This window comes from Lithobates pipiens, unplaced genomic scaffold (genome assembly GCF_037356315.1).
Source record: "Lithobates pipiens isolate NorthernLeopardFrog02 unplaced genomic scaffold, aLitPip1_a1.2 Scaffold_28, whole genome shotgun sequence".
Classification (NCBI taxonomy): Eukaryota; Metazoa; Chordata; class Amphibia; order Anura; family Ranidae; genus Lithobates; species Lithobates pipiens.
In genome coordinates, this window is record NW_027507789.1 from 44,210,843 (window position 1) to 44,233,303 (window position 22,461).

Below are 22,461 nucleotides of genomic sequence, written 5' to 3' on the forward strand. Positions count from 1 at the left end.
TATCAATCACTATCCCCAAAAAACGCAGCTCCGTGGCCGGACCCTCAGTCTTATCGGGAGCCAACGGTACCCCGAAAACATCGAAAAGCTGCTGAACCGTCGCCAACAGGGAAGCACAGACCAGGCTATCTGCCGGCCCTATACACAAAAAATCGTCCAAGTAATGGATGACGGATGGCAAGCCTGCGACATCCCGGACCGCCCATTCCAAAAACGAGCTGAACTGCTCGAACAAAGAACAAGAAATAGCGCACCCCATGGGCAAACATAAGTCAACAAAAAACTGACCCTGCCACCGACAACCCAACAAACGGCAGCAGCTGGGATGAACCGGCAAAAGGCGAAAGGCCGACTCAACATCCGTCTTCGCCAGCAACGCTCCCTTGCCAAAACGTTGGACCCAAGCGACCGCCGTGTCAAAAGAAGTATACGACACCGTGCAAAGGCCCGGATCAATGGAGTCATTGACCGACCCCCCACCCGGAGTTGACAGTTCAACCGAAAGCCTTCGGTAAACCCCAACTCCAGCAACTGTGCCGCAGCCCGATCAGGGTAGCGCCTTAGGAAGGGAACCATCCTTCCTACCCTCACCGGCGTCCTCCCTTTTTCCCGAATCACCCCCTCTCCCGCGACCCTGCTTGAAACACCTAGACTGCGGGTGGGAGCCCCCACAGGAGGAACACTCATGTCGGAACCGACACTTAGCCCCGAATTTGCAGGAACCTGCATTAAACTGCCAGCATAAACCCAGGCGATTGCCGGCCGGTTGTCCGGCAGCTGCCTGACCACCGGCCCCCCCCTGAAAGGGAGACAACACACTGCGCGGAGACGACATTAACTTCATCCACAAACTAATGTCCTTGTGATCCCATCGCAAGGACGGACGCACCGCCTTCCTCTGCCTGAATTGCTCATCATAGCGCAACCAAGCGGTACCCCCATAAACTCTCTGGGCCTCCCCGATGGAATCGAGATAGCAAAAAAGGGGGGAGCAGTTTTCTGGCGCCTTTTCACCGATAACACTCGCCAATATCGCAAACGCCTGCAGCCAATTAGCAAACGTACGCGGAATCAGACAGTAGCGCCGCTTCTCCTCCTCCTCCTTCTTGCTCTCGTCGGGCTTAACTTTATCCAAGTTAAACTTCTCCAAAGGCAATAAGGAGAAAATCTCGACATACTCCCCTTTCCAAATGCGGTCTTTCACTTCAGTCTTCAAGTGAGCGCCCAAAGGCCCCTCAAAACAGACGTAGACCTCGCATTTCGCGGCGTCCGCCAGGCGCACACCGTCGGCACCAACAACCGCCTTCCCACTCGCCGCGACCTCCCCGACAGGCGCTGGTGTCACCGGCACAGCCGACGAGGACGCAGACGCAGCCCCAGAAGCGGCCACCCCTGCCGCCGCAGTGCCCACAGCGGCCCCCAGCGCCACAGCCTGGCCCAACCCCGCCCCCTGCGCCGCAGAGGTACGAGCAGCAGCCCACGCCGCCACCGGAGCAGCGTCAGCCGCAGGCAGCGCACCAGCCTCACACCGTGCCAGAACCTCCCGCAGGCCCGCCAGCAAAGTCTGAATCATCCCCCCATCAAGGGGCCCCGCAGTCCCGGGGGATACGGCACCAATACCAGAACCTGCCCCGCCAGCGCCCACCCCCCGCACTACAGGTGCGTCCACAACCCGAAAACCACCCACAGAAACCCCCTTATCTAGCACAGGACAGGGAGAAGAGAGAGCAGAAGAAGAAACCTTACCTGGCTGTCGGTGCCCCAACGGACATCCAGCCGTACGTCCCGTTCCCTGCGACATCTCCGGCACCTCGTCCTCGTCCCGCTCGACCAATTCGCCCTCCGACAGGCTGTCTTGGGAACTCCCGGCCTCCCTCAGATCCTCCTCCGCAGGCCGCCGCTCTGGATCCTCAACGGCCGCCGGGCGCTCAGCAGAGACGACCTCACTGCGCGCCGTACCGAACCGCGCCACACGCTCGGGATCAACGCCACGCTGAGCCCTGGGCCGGGCAGGTGAAGCCCGCCTGGCTGCTTCTCTGGACCGTACCTCAGCTAGGTCCCTACGACTACGCGGCCGCGTCCCCTCAGGCCTCCTCCTCCCTCTCTCCGCCGGAAAAAAAGGCCCTGGCCGTTCCGAGAGCGTGGCCATCACCCGCCGAGGCACCTCTCCCCCGCCGAGCCGCCCCCGGGCCAGGTCGGTGACCCGCCGAGACAGCCGCCTCCCGTCCACCATCAGCCGCAGGATAAAGGGGTGCAGGCCCGTCGTCCTCTGGACCACCACGCGTCCGGCGCCTCTGGGGGGTCCGACCAGCCGCCGAGCAAGCCCCAGGATGCCTCCGCTTGGCCGGCGGGGTCTGCAGGGCCTGATCCTGGCTCCCAACCCCATCCCTCACGCTGGCTGCCTCCGGGCTGTATCGCTCTGGAGGCCTGGACCTCCGAGCACGTGTCCTAGGTGGGGGAGGGGGGCCGGCGGGCACACTAGCAGAGGCCTGGCTGGGTGCCTGTAGTAGGCCGTCAACTGAGGCCTGCAGCCAGCCAGCACCCCGCGCCGCGGCCTCCTCCCGGAGCCTTAGAAACAGGGCCTCAATATCCCCCATAGTCCCGTAGCCACCGTACGCCGAAATAAAGGGGGGGGGGAAGGGGGGCGAACACAGTCGGATGCGCCGGAGCTCCGGAAACAGCTCCTTCACTATCACTAAAATGGCGCCGACTGTTCGCGCGTGCGCGCAAGCTCCGCCCACCCCGACGCACGTCGTCACGTCACAGCATACTCACCTTGCTTCCGCCGCCTCACGTCTGCCTCCCCTCGTCATGCCGGGCCCTCCCCCTAGTGCCTGTGTCCGGGCCGTTCCTTTCCGCAGATTCTCGGGTATCAACCACCAACTGAGGCTCTCACGTAATATTGGCGACACACGCATCGGAAAATCTAGTGCCTGGACTTTCTTGTTCCAGGCAGACAGGATACTGTTTTGCAGCAGTCTCGAATGAAACTGAACATAGGGAACCACTTCGAATGATCTTCTTTCCAAACAACCTCATACAAAGGCGAATAGAAGGACCCTTCTTCGCCCTGACTACCTGAACCAAGGAAAACCTTGAGTACCTGTTTCAAGTGGTCTCTCAAGGACCGACACACTCCAATTACCACCACTGCAGGTCGAGCTACTGAACCTGCCAAGGAAAAAATGTTTTTTAATAGGAATTTCATTTTTTTATCAGTTGGATCCCTAAGCATTTGAGTGTTGTCAACAGGACAAGTCAAACTTTTCTTTACAGAGGATATAGCAGCGTCAATTGCTGGTATACCCCCCATCTTTGTAAATTTTTCCTTCATAGGATAAAGTCTTGAAAACTTTTTAGGAGGGAAAAAATGCTTATCTGGGTGATCCCACTCAGAATATATAAGCTTTTCCAGCAATGAATGGACAGGAAAAGCATTCACAGCTTGAGGAGGCTTCAGTGAACCAAAACAAGAAGTGGGATTTTCAACAGACTCGGTTATGGGTAACTTAAATGTGGAGCGGACCATTTCAGTAAAAGAATGCACCAACAATGTCTCAGCCTGTGAAGCTGAAGAGGGTCCTTCCCCACTTGATTCCTCGGAAGAGGAGTCATCTGTCTCTTCCCGGTCTCCTGAGGGGGATCCATCTTCCCTTTCCCAGAGTTTATCTGTTTGAGGGTCCTGGGTGGTAGAAGGGGACCTAATGCATTTTCTTCCACTTTGTGAAGATGCGATTAAGGTCATTAATCTTTCCTCCAACCCACTCATGGCTGAGGAAAAAAATACCTGAGTAATATATGCGGGGGCTGAAATGGCAGAAACAGTTGCAGCCCCTATCCCCGATGGCTCACCCTGACCAGCCTCCCTATGTCTTTCAAGGGGAGATGGCATTTCAGAGGGAGGGTCCTCAGAGCCTGATCCCTTTGAGCCCCTAATTTTTGGGGTATTTGTACCTCCCCTTCTGCCCATAGTGACAAGCACAAATGCAATGGTACTATCTGAAATGCACCCACTGCTGAGCAAAATAGTCCAGCAACTGCTGCTCCTATCAAGGCTCAGTCTGATGCTAAGTAAACGTGCCTGGGAGTGCCTGTGTCATCCACAATCACATGCCACCCATCTGCTAGCTGTGTGCACCTGCAAAAAGTGCACCTTTATAGCTATGCATAGCCCGCTTTGTGGGCATTGAACCGTGCCAACGCCATGCTGATGCCCCACCCCCCTCCTTCGACCACCCCTTCCGCTCCCCAATCCTCTTTTCAAAAGAGATTGTTTTCCCGCAAGAGCGGGGACTCCGATCTAACCGAATCGCACTTGGAGGGGGGCTGGAGTGGAGGAAAGAGGAGGGCTGGTGGATGGAGAGTCACTGTAATGGCGGCGGCATCCGACGACTGATCCATGGCCTCTAGCCTGGAAAGAAACTGTGGGGGGATAATCCTGAAAAGAAAAAAAAACCCCTTCCCACATCCTACCTGGAGCCTGGGCAGCTTGTGACACAGAGTGAGACTGTCAAGCTAGGAACAGGTATGTGCTCTTGGCAGCCCCCGGTGGCGACTTCCTAGGACACACTTAACCTCTTGATCGCCCCCTAGTGTTTAACCCCCTTCCCTGCCAGTGTCATTTACGCAGTAATCAGTGCATTTTTATAGCACTGATAGCTGTATAAATGACAAAGGTCCCAAAATAGTGTCAAAAGTGTCCACCATAATGTCGCAGTCATGATAAATATCGCAGATTGCCGCCATTACTAATAAAAAATAATAAAAATGCCATAAAACTATCCCTATTTTGTAGACACTATAACTTTTGCGCAAACCAATCAATATACACTTACTGCGATTTTATTTTACCAAAAATATGTAGAAGAATACATATCGGCCTAAACTGAGGGAAAAATATATTTTTTAATATATTTATGGGGATATTTATTATAGCAAAAAGTGAAAAATATAGCTTTTTTTCAAAATTGTCACACTTTTTTTTTATAGCATAAAAAAAAAAAAATGCAGAGGTGATCAAATACCACCAAAAGAAAGCTTTATTTGTGGGGAAAAAAGTACGTCAATTTTGTTTGGGTGCAACGCGCAATTGTCAGTTAAAGCGACACAATGCCGAATCGCAAAATGTGCTCTGGTCAGGAAGGGGGTAAAATCCTCTGCGGCTGAAGTGGTTAAGGAAACTCGAGGAGGACTGGGTATGGTGGAGGGGGGAGTAGGGGGGTTGCAAGGGGTCTGGAAATAGACTTTAAGTTTGGAATCAATATATACAACCATGTTTGTCCTCAAACAGCCAGCAATTGAAGGGGAAAAACAGATCTGCTGGGATGGACAAAGCGGACAGTAATTCTTACAGTCAATGTACATGAGGCCTATAAATCTTTTTGCTTGTGTTTTCCTGACTCTTCTCCCAAGCTGACCTTGCTGTGCCCCGTCTGATGTATGTGCAGCTGCTTGCTTCAGCCACCATCCTGCAAATCACGGTTCGCAGCTGACAAGCAGTGCTACAGCAGTAATGTGAGCGTGGCTGTGCGTGCCAGCCCTAAGAGTACCTGCTGTATATTACTGCAGCCACTACCAGGCCAAGGAGGGCATGCATATATATAATGGAGAACCCTGCATTACCTCATGCAGAGAGACATAAAGCATCTTCATGAGTCATTGCAAAGATTTACTTCTCTGTCTACAATGGCCAATACACAGTGTCAATGTCGTTTTTTTTTTAAATATTTGCTTACTGATAATCTGCGGGACTATCCTAGCAGTTATGTGAAACAAAATGCACAGGGAACTCTAATGTTGGCTACACGTGTCACAGTAACCAATACGGTATAATTTTAATCTTTACAAATTTATTGTGTGCTGAAAAACAATCATCCAAAGCAAATCAATGTAATGAAAATTGATAGGATTTTCCACCAGGATCGTCCCCCTTTGATGAAGAGAAGACAATTGTTTATTTAGAACACTGTTAATTTAAAGGAAGACGTTACAATGGTTATGTAGTTACGTGGTCAGCATGATTGGCAAGAATACTGATTCTCAGCTCACAGGCAGCTACCTTGTGAAGGTGCCAGACTCATTTTCTTGGCAATTAAGAAACAATCTTCTCAGGGAGTGATTCTTCTCTGTGAATGGATGATGGGCACCAGTCAATTATTTTTTATTTTGTAGATTTTATTGCACGTGCATGGAGAAATAAGAAGGAGGGTGGGGGGAGCACAGGATATCTGCAGATCTGCACTCATAACACAGACTTTGGTTCTCTAATGACTCGTTTCCACTGAGCGGAACGGTTCGGGTCGGTACAGTTTGGAAGGGTTAGAATGGTCCAGCCTATTCAGGTGAGCGTTTCCACTGCAAGTTGGACCACCAGGGGCCATACGGGGTTTAGAAAAAATGCCTTTGACGTGAGCATTGACGTTTTTTTCTGTCCGCCAATCAGTGGAATGTATGGTGTGATGCCAGTAGCTCCGCCCTAACCGTACCATACCATTTTCTATGGCACTACATCTGAAGCAGGGCCATGAATAGTATAGTATGGTTCAGTTGTATGAGAACCAGGGCTGTTTGAAGGAATTTGGGGGCCCCCAGCCAAAATTTACATGGAGGCCTCCCCCCCGCACGCACGCAAAGCCTATGTTATGCTAGCTATGGTAATTGTTTTTATTATGGTCAGCAAGCTACCATATTTTTATTACTAGATGGGTCTTGATGACTGCCTCCCCCCCTTACTACTCCCCCCGTGTTCTTTTTAAACCCCCTCCCTACCGTGTACCGGAGGTCTCGGCAGGAGATTCAATTTTCTGTTCCCGGCCAGCTAGACTGAAAAGGAAGTGAGCACTCAGTGTGTGCACTTCCTGTCAACCCGGCCGGAAACAGGAAACTGAAACTCCTGTACCGCGCAGACTACAGGAGGAAGGAAGAGGAGCTCGGCCACGCTACAGGCTGCAGCTTATAGGAAGCTGCGGCCTGCGGGGCAGCTGGAGCCCCAGGCCAGCTCGGGGGCCCCAAGCAATTGCTTGTTTTGCCTGTTCTGTCACGACGGGCCTAATGAGAACCAAAGGTTTGCTTTCATAATGGAAACACTCAAAATAGCATACCGTACCGAACCAACCCGAACCGATTCACTCAGTGGAAACAAGGCATAAATAACCTCCTCGGACACTCTCTCAAAACGCATCGGATGGAGTCTCGTGCCAATGTAACATAACGAAATAATATAATGACATAACAAAATATCTGCATTCATTCGGATCCATTTTGTTTTTGTGCTGCATTAACATTTTTGTAAGGGCCAAAAAGATTTCCTTTTGATGACAAAATGCATCGGATGGAGCCTCGTGCCGATGGATGTCACCGCATCTGTGGAACTAGGGAACGCTGACAGCTTGGTGATATTTTTTATGTGCATTTTTCTTATTAACATTGTAAGTGTTTTTTACTGGTTTAATTAACATGGTACCAATCTTTTATCACACTATGGAGAGGCTCTTTTCTTCCCTTTTTGAATGAATACCCTTATTTTGAGTTTCGGCTGGTATATTCATTGGTTCATTGGTTCATTTAGAACACAGAGTGACCATTCTGGAGTGTTTTTCAACTCATGGCCTTTCTTGAGAAAGAGGGTCGGGACTATCTGTTAAGCGGATACTTCATCACAATTTGGTTGTCGGTGATTGTTGGTGAGACGGGTCTGGTGTTAAAGAGGAAGTAAACCCTGGTGAGTTTACTTCCTCTTTCATTCCCTGCAAAGGTAAAGCATAATGGACTGCATAGTAGTCCATTATGTGTCACTTACCTGACACATGAGCCAGTGAAGTCACCGCTGTGCCCTGTAGTCCGGCACATCCATCTTCTCGGTGGGTCTCGCTGCTCCGCCGCTGTCCTTCGGCGAAGCCTCGATGACGTCAATCCCGCGCATGCGCACGGGAGCTGCCACGCGCGGCATATCGCCGTTGACCGTGGCGCGCTCAGTGAGCCTGAGCGCCGCTGTCTACGGCGCATGCGCCATAGACAGCGGTGCCTGTCTTTCGGCAAATATCTCCTAAACCGTGTAGGTTTAGGAGATATTTCTTGGACCTACAGGTAAGCCTTAATCTAGGCTTACCTGTAGGTCAAAGTGTGTTGTAAGGGTTTACAACCACTTTAAGCTCATCTTTAAACAAATCAACATGGATTTACTGCATTCAATTATATAGACCCTTTGAGGACTTTTTCAACACTTGTTTGGACTTTATAACAATTGTTTTTGTATTAGTGAACACATTTTTATATGCATGGTGTGTGGGAGGGATACTTTCTCTAAAGTGTTTGCAGCGTTTATTTTAATTGCACAGGTGCACGGATTTCTTCTTTGTATTATTTATGCTTTTTATGATATATAAAGTATTAAGTCAAAATTTACCATATAGTTTAGTTTTCTTAAAGCGGTAGTAAACCCGCATTTTTTTTTTTTTTTTTTTAAAACCTGCAAAGCAAAAGGCATAATGAGCTAGTATGCACCGCATACTAGCTCATTATGAAATACTTACCTTAGAACGAGGCCCCGACATCTCGCCCGATCCACGCCGAGGAAGCCGACATGCTCCCTCGGCGTCTCTTCCGGGTATCGCGGCTCCGGCGCTGTGAGTGGCCGGAGCCGCGATATCGTCACTCCCGCGCATGCGCGCGGGAGATTTAAATCCGGCCGGACGAGCGCTGCCGGATTTTCGCGGAGAGAACCCCCTTGTGCGCATGCGCCGCTGCAGTCAGCGGCGCATACCGAGGGGAATATCTCCTAAACCGTACAGGTTTAGGAGATATTTTTTTTACCTACAGGTAAGCCTTATTATAGGCTTTCCTGTAGGTAAAAGTTAAAAAAGTGGGTTTACTTCCACTTTAAGTCAAGAGGTGTTGAGGAAAAAAATAATATACATAACATTAGTATAAATTTAGGAGAAGAGTTGGTGAACCCAACTCCTCATTAAAGGAGCACTCACCAGTTACCGTAATTCCTGCCCCCTCTACAAGCAAGGTGCCCTCCCTTTAGAGGCTTTGACGGGATCCACCGGGGATATAGTTTTCAACTCAACAGGGACCAATGGTGTGAGAATTACTGCCCTTGTGATGTAACTGGCCAAATATAATCTTATAGTGTTTCTTTATTAGGGAACTGACCTAATAGGTGCATCTTACTGGGGGTGGAGATTGACATCCCCTTTTGCCACCCTACATAAGAAAAGTAAACTCGCCTTGGGCATAGGACCTTTTTACCAAAAACTCATGTCATTGGCTTAAAAGGGTGCTATCCATTGGCCTATTAAGATGCTATTCTAATATATAAGGATAATAATAATAAGGAAAGTAAAGTCTTTTTCGGGGGCAGTGATGTCACATTGTTGGTAAGTTGGGCGCCCATTGCACACTGTAAAATGGCTGGGGTAAACTAGTAAGTTCTGGTCCTTATTTAGGTTTGGCTACTGGGTAGCGACTGCATACTGATTGTCCAATTTGTTGCAATAAATTTATATTTGACAACATTGGTCTCAAAACATTTTAGCATGTTGAAACATTTCTTTATAATTCATTCAGCACATCCATGCCCAGAAGAAGATCTGTTTAGCCTTGATATAAAGGGGAACTCCAGGGAGGTATAAAAAGTATCAGCCAATCCAATTAAGAATTCGGTAAAAATCATGAAATTTACTTTTACAGCTAGCAAAAGAAAACCAGAATCTGTATTTACCTCGATAGCAGCACTCATTGTAAGAGAGCAGTACTATTGGCCACTAATGCCATGTACACACGACAGGACATTCCAGCAGACAAGGTCCGATGGAATCAATCCGATCATGTGTGGGCTAATCTAATTGTTTTTCGTTTAAAAAATTAGACGGACCTAGAAATAGAACATGTTTCAAATCTGTTCAACGGACTCAATTCCTATCGGGAAAACCGTTCGTCTGTATGCTGTTCCGAGGACCAAATACGACACAAGGGCAGCTATTGGCTACTGGCTATTGAACTTCCTTTTTTAGTCCCGTCTTACGTCATCACATTCAAAACGAACGGACTTTCGAACGGACTTAGTCCGTTTGTGTGTGGCCAAGTCTGTTCGTTCGGAAAGTCCGTCGAAACTTAGCCGAAAGTCCTTCTGGAGGACCATCTGACCTAGTCTGCTGGAAAGTCCGGTCGTGTGTACGCTGCATAAGAGTTCTATTGTTTTGAACAGTCTAGCACTGATCATGCTTATAGGATAGCAGAACAGAGGGATGGATAATTAAGGATCAGCTGCACTTTCACTGTCCAATCACAGGCTGGGGATGGATCATAGACTAGGTGGTATTGCTGAACTGCTGTATATTTTCCAAAGAGGTCTCAAGGTGTGCAGACATTGTCTCTGCTGCTTGACAAGGGTGTAACCAGACTTGTTAAACCAAATGATAAATCTTCTAGTCTAAAATAGCTCTCATATACAGTATGTAGTTCAAGTTTTTGCTAGGGATCACCTTTAAATGTATGGAACTCTGATTATTAAAAACAAACAGATCCATGCTTGTTTAAAACACGTGCATAAAGACTTGTCATTTATTGGCTACTTAACTGCTTCCGGACCGCCTCACGCAGATATACTGCGGCAGAAGGGCACGTACAAGCAGAATCATGTACCTGTAAGTTGCCCTTTAAGAGGCGGCTTGGCGTACGTGCCCCCACCGGGAGGTTCATGAGTGTGATCAGGGGTTCTGCGGACTCTATGTCCGTGGGGATACTCGTGATTGTCTCACGTAGAGGAAGAACGGGGAAATGCTAATGTAAACAAGCATCTCCTCCTTCTGACTAATGACACTGTCACTGATCATAGCTCCCTGTAATCGGGAGCATGATCAGTCACCTGTCATTAGGTGTCATTAGGTCGCCACCTAGTGGTTAACCCCTTCACTGCCAGTCACATTTACACAGTAATCAATGCATTTGTAATTGCACTGATCGCTGTATAAATGTGAATGGTCCCAAAATCTGGCCAAAAGCATCCGATCAGTCCGCCATAATGTCACAGTCACAATAAAAATTGCTGATCGCCAACATTACTAATAAAAAAAATTATTAAAAAAACTGCCGTAAAACTATCCCCTATTTTGTAAATGCTATAACTTTTGTGCAAACCAATCAATAAACACTTATTGCAAATTTTTTAAACAAAAATATGTAGAAGAATACGTATCGGCCTAAACTAAGGAAAAAAAATGTTTTTTTATATATTTTTTGGGGATATTTATTATAGCAAAAAGAAAAAAATAATGCAGTTTTTTCAAAACTGTCGCTATTTTTTTGTTTATAGCGCAAAAAATAAAAACCGCAGGGGTGATCAAATACCACCAAAAGAAAGCTCTATTTGTGGGAAAAAAAGGACGTCAATTTTGTTTGGGAGCCACGTCGCACGACCGCGCAACTGTCAGTTAAAGCGACGCAGTGCCGAATCGCAAAAAGTGCACTGGTCAAATGCCAAATGCTCCGGGGCTTAAGTGGTGAACGGATGAGTTCACCTTTACCAAAACAGCATATACAGATAAGGAGCACCTGTAGATAAAAACAAACTGAGCAGCTTGGACTAAAGTTGAATAATGTCCTTGCTATAGATGTAGGTCATTTATGTACCTCCTGAAGCTTGGCCAAAAAACTCACAGAGATGGCATCATCCTGTCCTGCCTCATTGCCAATACACATCACCCCTACCATTACAGCAGCAAGGCCTCATATGCTGCGCTCAGAGCTACTGTGTCATAGGAGAAACAGTGCACACAAGGGGGTTTGAATCAGAGAAAGAGCTTGCTTCTGTGATGGTGGAGGTGAGCAATAACAGCTGAGAGTGTCTTAGCAATGTCCTAGCAACAAGACAGGATGGGGGGGGGGGGGGATGCAATAGGAGTTTTTCATCCAGGCTTTGAGAGGTACGTGAATGACCTACATTCAAAGCAAGGGCATTACCCAACTTTGCTCAAAGATGCATGGTTTATTTTCATCTACATGCACCCTTTACCTACATAGTGCAATGAACTAACCCTTTAAAGGGTATGTTGAGACCGGCGATCAGGTTATTTTTTTTGGTATGCAAGTTGTGGATGGCAAATGCTTTAAATGTAAAACAATTCACTGTGGCTATGGGTACAGTGCTTATCAGACTACTGTAATGAATGAAAATAATAGGACATATCTTTTTGGGATGCATATGCCTCCAGATACAATGAGGAAAATATTTATTTGATCCCCTGCAGATGTTGTAAGTTTGCCCACTTACAAAGATATATATATATATATAATATATATATATATATATATATATATATATATATATATATATATATATATATAGTGTATTTTAAATGATAGAGACAGAATATCAACCAAAAATCCAGAAAAAAACACATAAAACAAATGCTATGAATTAAGTTGCAGCTCAGTGAGTAAAATAAGTATTTGATCCCCAAGCAAAACATGACTTATAGTGCTGTGAAAAATTATTCACACCTCTTGACATTTTCCATGTTTTGTTATGTTACAACAAAAAACAATAATGCATTTTATTGGGATTTTATGTGATAGACCAACACAAAGCTGCACATAATTGTGAAGTAGAAGGAAAATGATAAATGGTTTTCAACATTTTTTACAAATAAATATCTGAAAAGTGTGGGGTGCATTTATATTCAGCCCCCCTGAGTCAATACTTAAAAAAAAACACCTTTCACTGCAATTACAGCCGCAAGTTTTTTTGGAGATGTCTCTACCAGTTTTGCACAGCTAGAGAAATTTTTGCCCGTTCTTTGCAAAATAGCTCTAGCTCTGTCAGACTGGATGGAGAGCGTCTGTGAACAGCAATTTTCAAGTCTTGCCACAGATTCTCAATTGGATTTAGGGCTGGACTTTGACTGGGCCATTCTAATGCCGCGTACACACGAGCGGACTTTTCAACATCCAAAGTCCGAAGGACCGAGTCCGTCAGACTATCCGATCGTGTGTGGGCTGCAACGGACTTTTGATTCACCAAAGTCTGACGGACTTTAGAATATGGAACATGCTTCAAATTTTCCCGAAGGAACTCCGCCGGACCCGGTCCCCTTCGAAAACTCCGCTCGTGTGTATGCTACTCCGACGGACTAAAACCGACGCTAGGGCAGCTATTGGCTACTGGCTATGAACTTCCTTATTCGAGTCGGGTCGTACGTCATCACGTTCGAATCCGTCGGAGTTTAGTGTGATTGTGTGTGGCCAAGTCCGTTCGGCCGAAAAGTCTGTCAGAACTCCGTCGGAATTCCAGCAGAACTCCGACGGAACTCCTTTGGAAGTCTGTCGGACTTAAGTCCGCTCGTGTGTACGGGGCATAACACATGGAAAGGCTTTTATCTAAACCATTCCATTGTAGCTCTGGCTGTTTGTTTAGGGTTGTTGTTCTGCTGGAAGGTGAACCTCCGCTCCAGTCTCAAGTCTTTTGCAGACTCGAACAGGTGTTCTAAGATCGTCCTGTATTTGGCTTCAATCTTCTTATCAACTCTGACCAGCTTTCCTGTCCCTGCTGAAGAAAAGCATCCCCACAACATGATGCTGCCATTCACAGTGGGGATGGTGTGTTCAGGGTGATGTGCAGTGTTAGTTTTCCGCAACACATAGCAATTTGCTTTTAGGCAAAAATGTTTAATTTGGTCTTATCTTAGCAGAACACCCTCTTCCACATGTTTGCAGTGTCCCCCATATGGCTTTTTACAAACTGCAGTTGGGACTATTTATGGATTTCTTTCAGCAATGGCTTTCTTGCCACTCTTTCATAAAGGCCAGATTTGTGGAGTGCAGACTAAGCCCTTGTACACATGGTCAGAGATTCCGACGGAATGTGTCCGATCGGACTGTTTTGTTGGATATTCCGACTGTGTGTGGTCTCCATCGGACTGTTTCTGTCTGAGTATCCGACAGACCAAGTTTTCCAACTTGTTGGTAAAATTTTCCGACAAAATGCTCCGATCGGACATACTCCGATCATGTGTAGAGAATTCCGATCAGACAAAGTGGCACGCATGCTCAGATCAAATTCCTACACCAAAGCTATTGGCTACTAGCGTGAACGTAGTCCCGTCGTAACGAAATAACGTCATCACGTCGGATTTTCTGACAACTTTGTCCGACCGTGTGTATACAACAGTTTTGGACAAAATCCGTCGGCAAAGTCCGACGGATTTGGTTGTCGGAATGTCTGACCGTGTGTACAAGGGCTAATAGTTGTCCTGTGGACAGATTCTCCCACCTGAGCTGTGGATCTCTGCAGCTCCTCCAGAGTTACCATGGGCTTCTTGGCTTCTCTGATTAATGCTCTCCTTGCCTGGCCTATCAGTTTAGGTGGACAGCCATGTCTTGGTAGGTTTACAGTTGTGCCATACTCTTTCCATATTCGGATAATGAACAGTGCTCCACGAGATCTTCAAAGCTTGGGCTATAATAATTTATAACCTAACCCTGCTTTAAACTTCTCCACAACTTTATCCCTGACCTGTCTGGTGTGTTCCTTGGCCTTCATGATGATTGTTCACTAAGGTTCTCTAACAAACCTCTGAGGGCTTCACAGAAGAGCTCTCTTTATACTGATATTCAATTACACACATGTGGACTCTATTTGCTAATTAGGTGACTTCTGAAGGCAATTGGTTCCATTAAATTTTAGTTAGGGTTATTAGAGTAAAGGGGGCTGAATGCAAATGCACGCCACACTTTTCACATATTTATTTGTAAACAAATTGAAAATTATTTATCATTTGGTCTATCACATAAAATCCCAATAAAATAAATTTACAGTTTTGTTTTCAACATGAAAAAATTGGGAAAATTGCAGGGGATGTGAATACTTTTTCAAGGCACTATAGTACTTGGTGGAGAAACCCTTGTTGGCAAGCACAGAGGTAAGAGGTTTCCTGTAGTTGGTGACCAGGCTTGCACACATCTCAGGAGGGATTTCGGTCCACTCTTAAGGTTTCTTGGCTGTCTCTCTGCAACATGAAGTTTTGGCTCCCTCCATAAATCTTTTAAAGGATTAAGATCTGGAGACTGATTAAGCCACTCCATAACCTTAATGTGCTTCTGTACCTTTCACAGAGAAACAGCCCCAAAGCTAATGTTTCCACCTCCGTGCTTGACTGTATGGATGGTATTCTTAGGGTCATAGTCAGCATTTTTCTTCATCCAAATAAGGGGAGTCAAGTTAATGTCAAAGAGCTCAATTTTGGTCTCATCTGACCACAGCACTATCTCCCAATCCTTCTCTGAATCATTTAAATGTTCATTGGCATAAGTGTACATGTGCTTTCTTGAAGAGGGAGACTCACTGTGTTTGAAGGAAGAAAAATGCTGACTATGACCCTAAGAACACCATCCCTACAGTCAAGCACAAAGGTGGAAACATAATGCTTTGGGGCTGTTTCTCAGCTAAAGGTACATAACTGACTTTGCCACATTGAGGGGCCAGTGGACAGGGCCATGTATTGTAAAATCATGGATGATAACCTTCTTCCCTCAACCAGAACACTGAAGATGAGTCGTGGATGGGTCTTTCAGCATTACAATGACCCAAAGCATACTGCCAAGACAACAAAAAGAGTGGCTCAAGAAGAAACACATTAAGGTCATGGTGGAGTGGCCTAGCCAGTCACCAGACCTTAGTCCTATAGAAAATGTATGGAGGGAGCTGAGACTTCCAGTTGCCAAGCGATAGCCAAGAAACCTTAAGAATTTATAGACGACCTGTAAAGAATGTGCGCAAACCTGGTCACTAACTACAAGAAATGTCTTACCTTTGTGCTTGCCAACAAGAATTTCTCCACCAAGTACTAAGTCATGTTTTGCTTGGGGTTAAAATACTTTTTTTACTCACTGAACTGCAACTCAATGTATAACATTTGTATCATGTGTTTTTTTTCTGGATTTGTGGTTGATAATCTGTCTCTAGCATTTAAAATACACCTATGATAAAAGTGGGCAAACTTACAAAATCTGCAGGGGATTAAATAAGTATTTTCCCCACTGTAAATGCTATAATGTGTATTGGACTTATGGACACATTAGGGGTAACCATTGTAGTAGCCCATAATTGCAATGCTTCAACCAAGCAAAAGCAGCTAATAGTTGCTGCTTTGGAAATGCATGCATTTAGCAAGTAACATCATCCCACATAAGGTAAAATTCAGTCAAAGATATTCCCACAAAATGATGTGGTGTTTGAGAAACAAACATATCCTAAAGCTACACTGACCTCTTTAGAAGCCGAGAAAAGCGCACAGTTATTTCAATCCATAGAACTTATTCCAGCTCACTTTGGCTACTCTAATTCATCCTACAGTATATTCCTTAAATTGCGTACATTTTATAGATGTAGCATTGATGGGTACATTTGTTTCCTTGCTTAGGAAGGTGCTGGACATTAATGCTGTCTGCAGTGAGCTTTTAGATAAAGACCAAACATTTTCATGGGTAAAAGCATGACACTGCAACCTGTCACTACAATTATGCTAAGCTGTGCTAAACTGTTCCGTTTCATCACTGAGGGAATCAATAGTACAGCAGAATATTGAAATAATCAGGTTCAGGGTTGGGTTTCTTGGAACCCACCAAAATATGCTGTCTGTGCAACCTGTGCCATTGCACTGGGGCCATAAAAGAACATGGGGGAACAGTATAATAAAACTCATAAGGCTGCATAATTAATATAGAAAGGGGTTCTCTATTCCAAGGTGAGCACTGGGCTTCTTTGTACAGGGACTAGAACTTCAACAAGAATCTTCCTAAGGGCTACGGACAGTACTGGGCCAACTAATAATAATTGGGGACTGGCATGAACATTGCTGTGAAGCACTTGAGAAAGACAAAATTAGCAGATATGGTTGCAGTCACAACATGCTTTAGGGGCCATGTGATTTCCTGATAGGCAAAGACTTTGGCCAAAGACTTTGACCAATGACTACATGAGAATATACATGTACAGTATATAGGTGGAGCAACAAACCATCTCAAAACAGGGCCCTAACTGTTTTTCCCCCCCATAATCCTTCACTTTCCATGTCTGCATATTGTGGCAACAAGCCATGTAACTTTTGTACCCTCGTCCGCTTTAACTACTTTAGCACCCTTGAGGAACCACCATGGGTTGCAGCTGCAGCCACCGTAGCAGCTTGGTTTCTCTGTTTGCATTGCCATTGTAGCAAGGATCTAAATGACCAATATAGAAAACCCCAAATTATATATCCCTGTGCTAAGTGAACTAAAAATAAGTGAAAACTGCAGCACCCTTCTAACTATGTGGGCATCAGATGTGACATACATGAAAAAAAACACAATATAAAGGTGCATTGTCCCTTTAAATGAAAAACCTATGAACACATTTAAAAATCATAAATATATAAAATAATAATGAATTCATTAGTATACATTCATAAATAAAGTAGTTAATAAATATAAATCCGTGAGTGAATATATTTCATATCAGAAACCATATGAAAAAGGGAAGTGTCCAAATTGAATAAGGACGGATCTGGACATGTGAAAGGGGCCTAAGTATATGTAATCCACGACGCCAATCGACTTCTGCACACATTTTCCAAATAAATGACACCACCCGAAAAGGAGAGGAAAAATATGTAACAGAACGGCTCCACCACAAAGGGTTACCACAACATAAGATCTCACAGCGAGATTACCTAATGCATTGCTGCTCGGCAGACACCGAAACTCTGTCTCCAGGAACAGTCAACTCTCCGATCCTATATACACTCACTCGATGGAAGGATTAACATACAGAGGAATTGGCAATCTATTTATTAAAACCATTAAAATGCACCTACAGTGACTTTATGATATAAAGAGAGGCCCGGAGCGAGGGAATGAAAAGGACTGGCAGAGGGTCGGCATAACAAGATGATAAGGGAGCAGCATGGGTTAACAAAATAGAGAAAAGTTGGGGGTTTAATGATTGAAGGAGAAAGGGGGAATAGGAGGGGTTTAGTTTATTTAAGGAGCAAGGGGGTGACACGGGCAACACTGCAGGGGATCTTGTCAGAGGAACAGTTTTCCACCCACCCTCCCTGTGTTTTTTGTTTTCATTTTTCTTTATTTCAGGTGCAAATGGACATTTCATGGCAGCAAGGAGATGGCGGTGGTGGTCTTTGATGTTGACAAGTAACCTATGAGATGGAAGTGTGGGGGACCTATCAGTGGTATGGGCCCACACTGTATTCAGTTAACATGGGTTAACTGAATGATGGCAATGGTGGCACTGCAGGAATGGGTTTATCTCTGAGCTGGTGTGACATGGTTGGAGGCCTAATACCCAATAGCCCACAGTGTGGAAGTAGAATGGAGTTATGCTGGTAAGTGCCATCAAATACCACCGGGGGGAGCAACTGAGATTATGGAATTTTCTGTCGTGGTTAAAATGTTTATATATTTTTGCATATTTGTGAATAAAAAGGCTGCTATGGCCAGTTATACTCCAGTTCAAGTGTGGTCTTGTTAACCTCCCTGGCGGTACGATTATTTCGGATTTTAGGTGCTAAAAGCGGTACCATTATTTTGCATTAAAATTTGGCGTTTTATATTGTAGTCCTGCAATTCTTAGGAATAACTCACTTAAATCTGTCCAAACCAGAGTCTAGCAGACATCCCGGGTATGATACAGTTTGAAAAATGAAATCATAAATTATAATATAATAAATAACTATAAATAATTGTACCAAATAATAATATAACAATAATAAAAATGATTCAATAATGTAATCAAATCAAAAACACTGGAATTTGCTCAGTTGCAGAATTGTCACTGTCATTACTTTTCAGTATTTGATGACGGATCTCCCCACAATTCGATATTCCTCAATTCTGCAAGTGATTCCAATTTATTATCGCTGTTTTCTAGCTGGTCTATAATCATTTTTGATGTAAAGTGACAGTTTTGGTTGCTATGGACAATCTCCAGTTTCCAGGCATAAAGAACAGTTTTTATTATATAAAACTGCATGCAGGGCACTGGGCAGACCACTAGGGACAAAGGGGATGTGAAATAATTACATAGAGCAATGTAAGATTACATTATACTGTATGTATACTGTGTGTTTCACTTTTTGAATTTGGCGCCGATCTCCGTCCCCGTGCGTCGCAACGCTCGCAGGGAACGGAGACCGGCTCCGTGATAGATCGAGGGAGACACGCCTCGCTCGTACAGCGGGGGGACATCGCTGGATCCGAGGGAGAAGGTAAGTAAGCGTCCTCCTGGATCCAGCGATGCAGTCCCGAGTCTGGCTCGGGGTTACCGCTTTTGGCATAAAAATTCCACCCCGAGCCAGACTCGGGAATACCGTCAGGGGGGTTAATAAGTAGGTAATGATAAGTGGGATGGGTTTTCGAGTATTATAATGGTGGCAGTCTTATGAAGGTGGGACATCTTATCTACACTGGTCAAGGAACAAACACTGCCGGCATGCGGAATGATGTCATTGTTTCTCCATAATAAGTGCCGCCAGGGGAAATGACCAATGGCCAATGCTATGAATGAGGGTCATCAAAAGCCTCCTCAATGACATGACTAATATGCTGAAAACTATTTTAAATTAGAAAAGGCAGCACTCTGAAATGACATAATACTCAATGATTATGACCTACCTCTATTAATTGGATAGGGTTTTCAGCCTGCAGTGCAGGAGTCTTTCTTGTTATGAAAGACTGTTAGAACCTGACAATCTAGCTTGTTACATAATGCCTAGTACACACAATGAGCAAATTGTACAAAAAAAAACCAAAATACGCTTTTTGGAGCAAACGTCCGATAATCTGATTGTTAGCACACAGCTTTCGAGCGCCGATCTCAGCAGTTCATGCACAATTATCTAAAGGGACGAGCACAACATTTTTTCATATGATAACAGAACAAATTATTTTCATTTAATCAGTACAGTATTCGTCCATAAAAAAATGAGTGACAAAGGCTGTGCATGCTCAGAGACAAAAGAATACATTACAATACAATACAATACACTACATCATCATTGGAAGTAGTATTCTGTCTTATGAGAATTTTCGGAACTCTAGTACAGTAACCTATTTGTTTACAATATGAAACTAGCATGCAATTAAAACAAAAAAAAACAACAATGCCTATTTATCCGATATTCTCATTGTGTGTACCAGGCTTAAAGTGACTGTAAAGTCCAGTTTTTTTTTTCTAAAAAAAATAACAAACATGTTATACTTACCTGCTCTGTGCAGTTAGTTTTGCACAGAGCAGCCCAGATCCTCCTCTTCTCAGGTCCCTCTTCTGTGCTCCTGGCCCCTCCCTCCTGTTGAGTGCCCCACAGAAAGCAGCTTGCTATGGGGGCACCCAAGCTGAGCTGCAGCTCTGTGTGTCCATTTAGACATGGAGCTGCCGTTCAGCCCCGCCCCCTCTCTCTCCCGATCGGCTAACCGACTTTCATTGACAGCAGCAGGAGCCAATGGCATCACTGCTGTGTCTTAGCCAATCAGGAGGGAGAGTACTGGATGGCTAAGACACTTGTGAACATCTCTGGATAGAGATGGGGCTCAGGTAAGTATTAGGGGGCTGAGGGAGACTGCTGCACAAAGAAGGCATTTTATCTTACTGCAAAGAATGCATTAAGATAAAAAACCTTCTGACTTTACAACTCTTTTATGTCTTTGACCTTTCAGCACCTGTTGCTCTCATCTACAGCAGAGAAACACAAAATTGTTTTCTCATTGTTTAAGCAGGACTTTGAAATGGGGTGCTTAAAGCTGATTATACGCTATTAGATTTTCAAATTAAAATTTGTACAAAAATTCTCAGTACATTTGATGGCTTGAAGGATGTCAATCAAAAGTAGTTCAAAATTCTGTTTGCTTTTAACCTTTGATTTTGGAGCGAATAGACTTTACCAAAAGAACAACACATTGGGGGTTATTTACGAAAGGCAAAATCACTTTGCACTGCAAGTACACTTGGAAGTGCAGTCGCTCTAAATCTAAGGGGTAGATCTGAAATGAGTGGAAGCTCTGCTGATTTTATCATCCAATCATGTGCAAGCAAAAATGCTGTTTTTTATTTCCCCCCTCGCATCTACAGCGACTTTACTTCCAAGTGCACTTTCAGTGCAAAGTGGAGTTGCCTTTAGTAAATAACCCCCATAGACTGTTAGCAACTTGTTTTTTTTTTAAGAAATATTTTCAATCCTGCTACTTACATTTTTTTCATCACTGTGGTCATAAACAGACATCAGTTTGACTCCACTGTCGATCAAAAGAATGTTCTTAAAATGAAAAATTTCAAATAAAGTTCTACTAGTGTGTAACCAGATTTTATTGTGCAGCAGTCAATTAAAATTTTGGCAATGGTGGTACTTTGTACTAATAATTTTTGTACAGGCTAATTAAAGCTGGAGAGATACTCCTTATAAATTAGGATACAATTTATGGGCAGGCCAGTCTGTACTTCAATGATCCTGCCTCCACAAAGCTCTGGCTTAGAGGGCCTACCGGAAAAATTCAGCTTGTGTTATGCCGCGTACACACGATCGAATTAACCGACGTACTTAGTCCGCTGAAACGCATTTCACCGGACAATTCGATCGTGTGTGGGCTTCAGCGGACTTTCTCAGCGTAAAGTCCGGCGGACTTGGGTTTCAGCGGACAATACGTTCGTCAGTATGCTAGTCCGGCGGACTAAGAATGACGCATGCTCAGAAGCAAGTACGAAAAGGAAGTTATTGGCTACTGGCTATTGATTTTCCTTTTTCTAGTCCCGTCGTACGTGCTGTACGTCATCGCGTTAGAAATCCCAAGACTTTCTGTGTGTCCGTGTGTGGCCAAGTCCGTTCGGTAGAAAGTCCGCCGGACTATCCGCCTGATTGTTTGCCGGACTAAGTACGCCGGACAATTAGATCGCGTGTACGCGGTATTAGAATGTATTGCTTTGGTTTGTTTTGGAGTAGCTTTCTACTTACCCAATGTCTGTCCAGCCAATACTCGTCCATTTTCCCCAAGAACAGCTCCCCTTGCATGCCTCTCATTCAGATACTGTACAAAAGCATATCCTTTGTGCACTGAGCATCCCACCACCCGCCCGTATTTTGAGAAGATGGATTCCACATCACTCTTCTTCACCACTGCTGTGTTCAGGTTGCCGATAAAGACTCGTGAATTCAAGGACTTGGGATCGTTTTTGTTGGTAATGTTGCTGGTTGCGGCTTTCAGGGACATCTTCTCCCCTGAGGCTGGAGATAAAAAGATGAAGATTAAAAAGTAGGACATTTAGAAATGAAGAAGTAAAGTCAATATGCACTAGATATAAGATAAGCATATAGCACAGCACTCTTAGTTACCAATTTATTATAAATAATATTATCTTTCTGTTTGAGTCTGCTGCTGTTGCTTCCTGCTTGCATGATTGGCTCTCCGCGTTACAATTTT

General features: G+C 44.9%; 1 protein-coding gene across 3 annotated transcripts in view; it reads right to left on the minus strand.

Moving 5' to 3' along the window:
* Window positions 1–22,461, minus strand: part of RALY (RALY heterogeneous nuclear ribonucleoprotein) — a 361,366-nt gene that overhangs the window by 71,824 nt on the left and 267,081 nt on the right. For all 3 annotated transcript variants that reach the window (XM_077459153.1, XM_077459151.1, XM_077459152.1), the window contains exon 3: window positions 21,996–22,265. In XM_077459153.1, coding sequence (XP_077315279.1) covers window positions 21,996–22,251 — 256 coding nt within the window. In that variant the 5' untranslated portion in view covers window positions 22,252–22,265. The remainder of the gene's footprint in view (window positions 1–21,995; window positions 22,266–22,461) is intronic.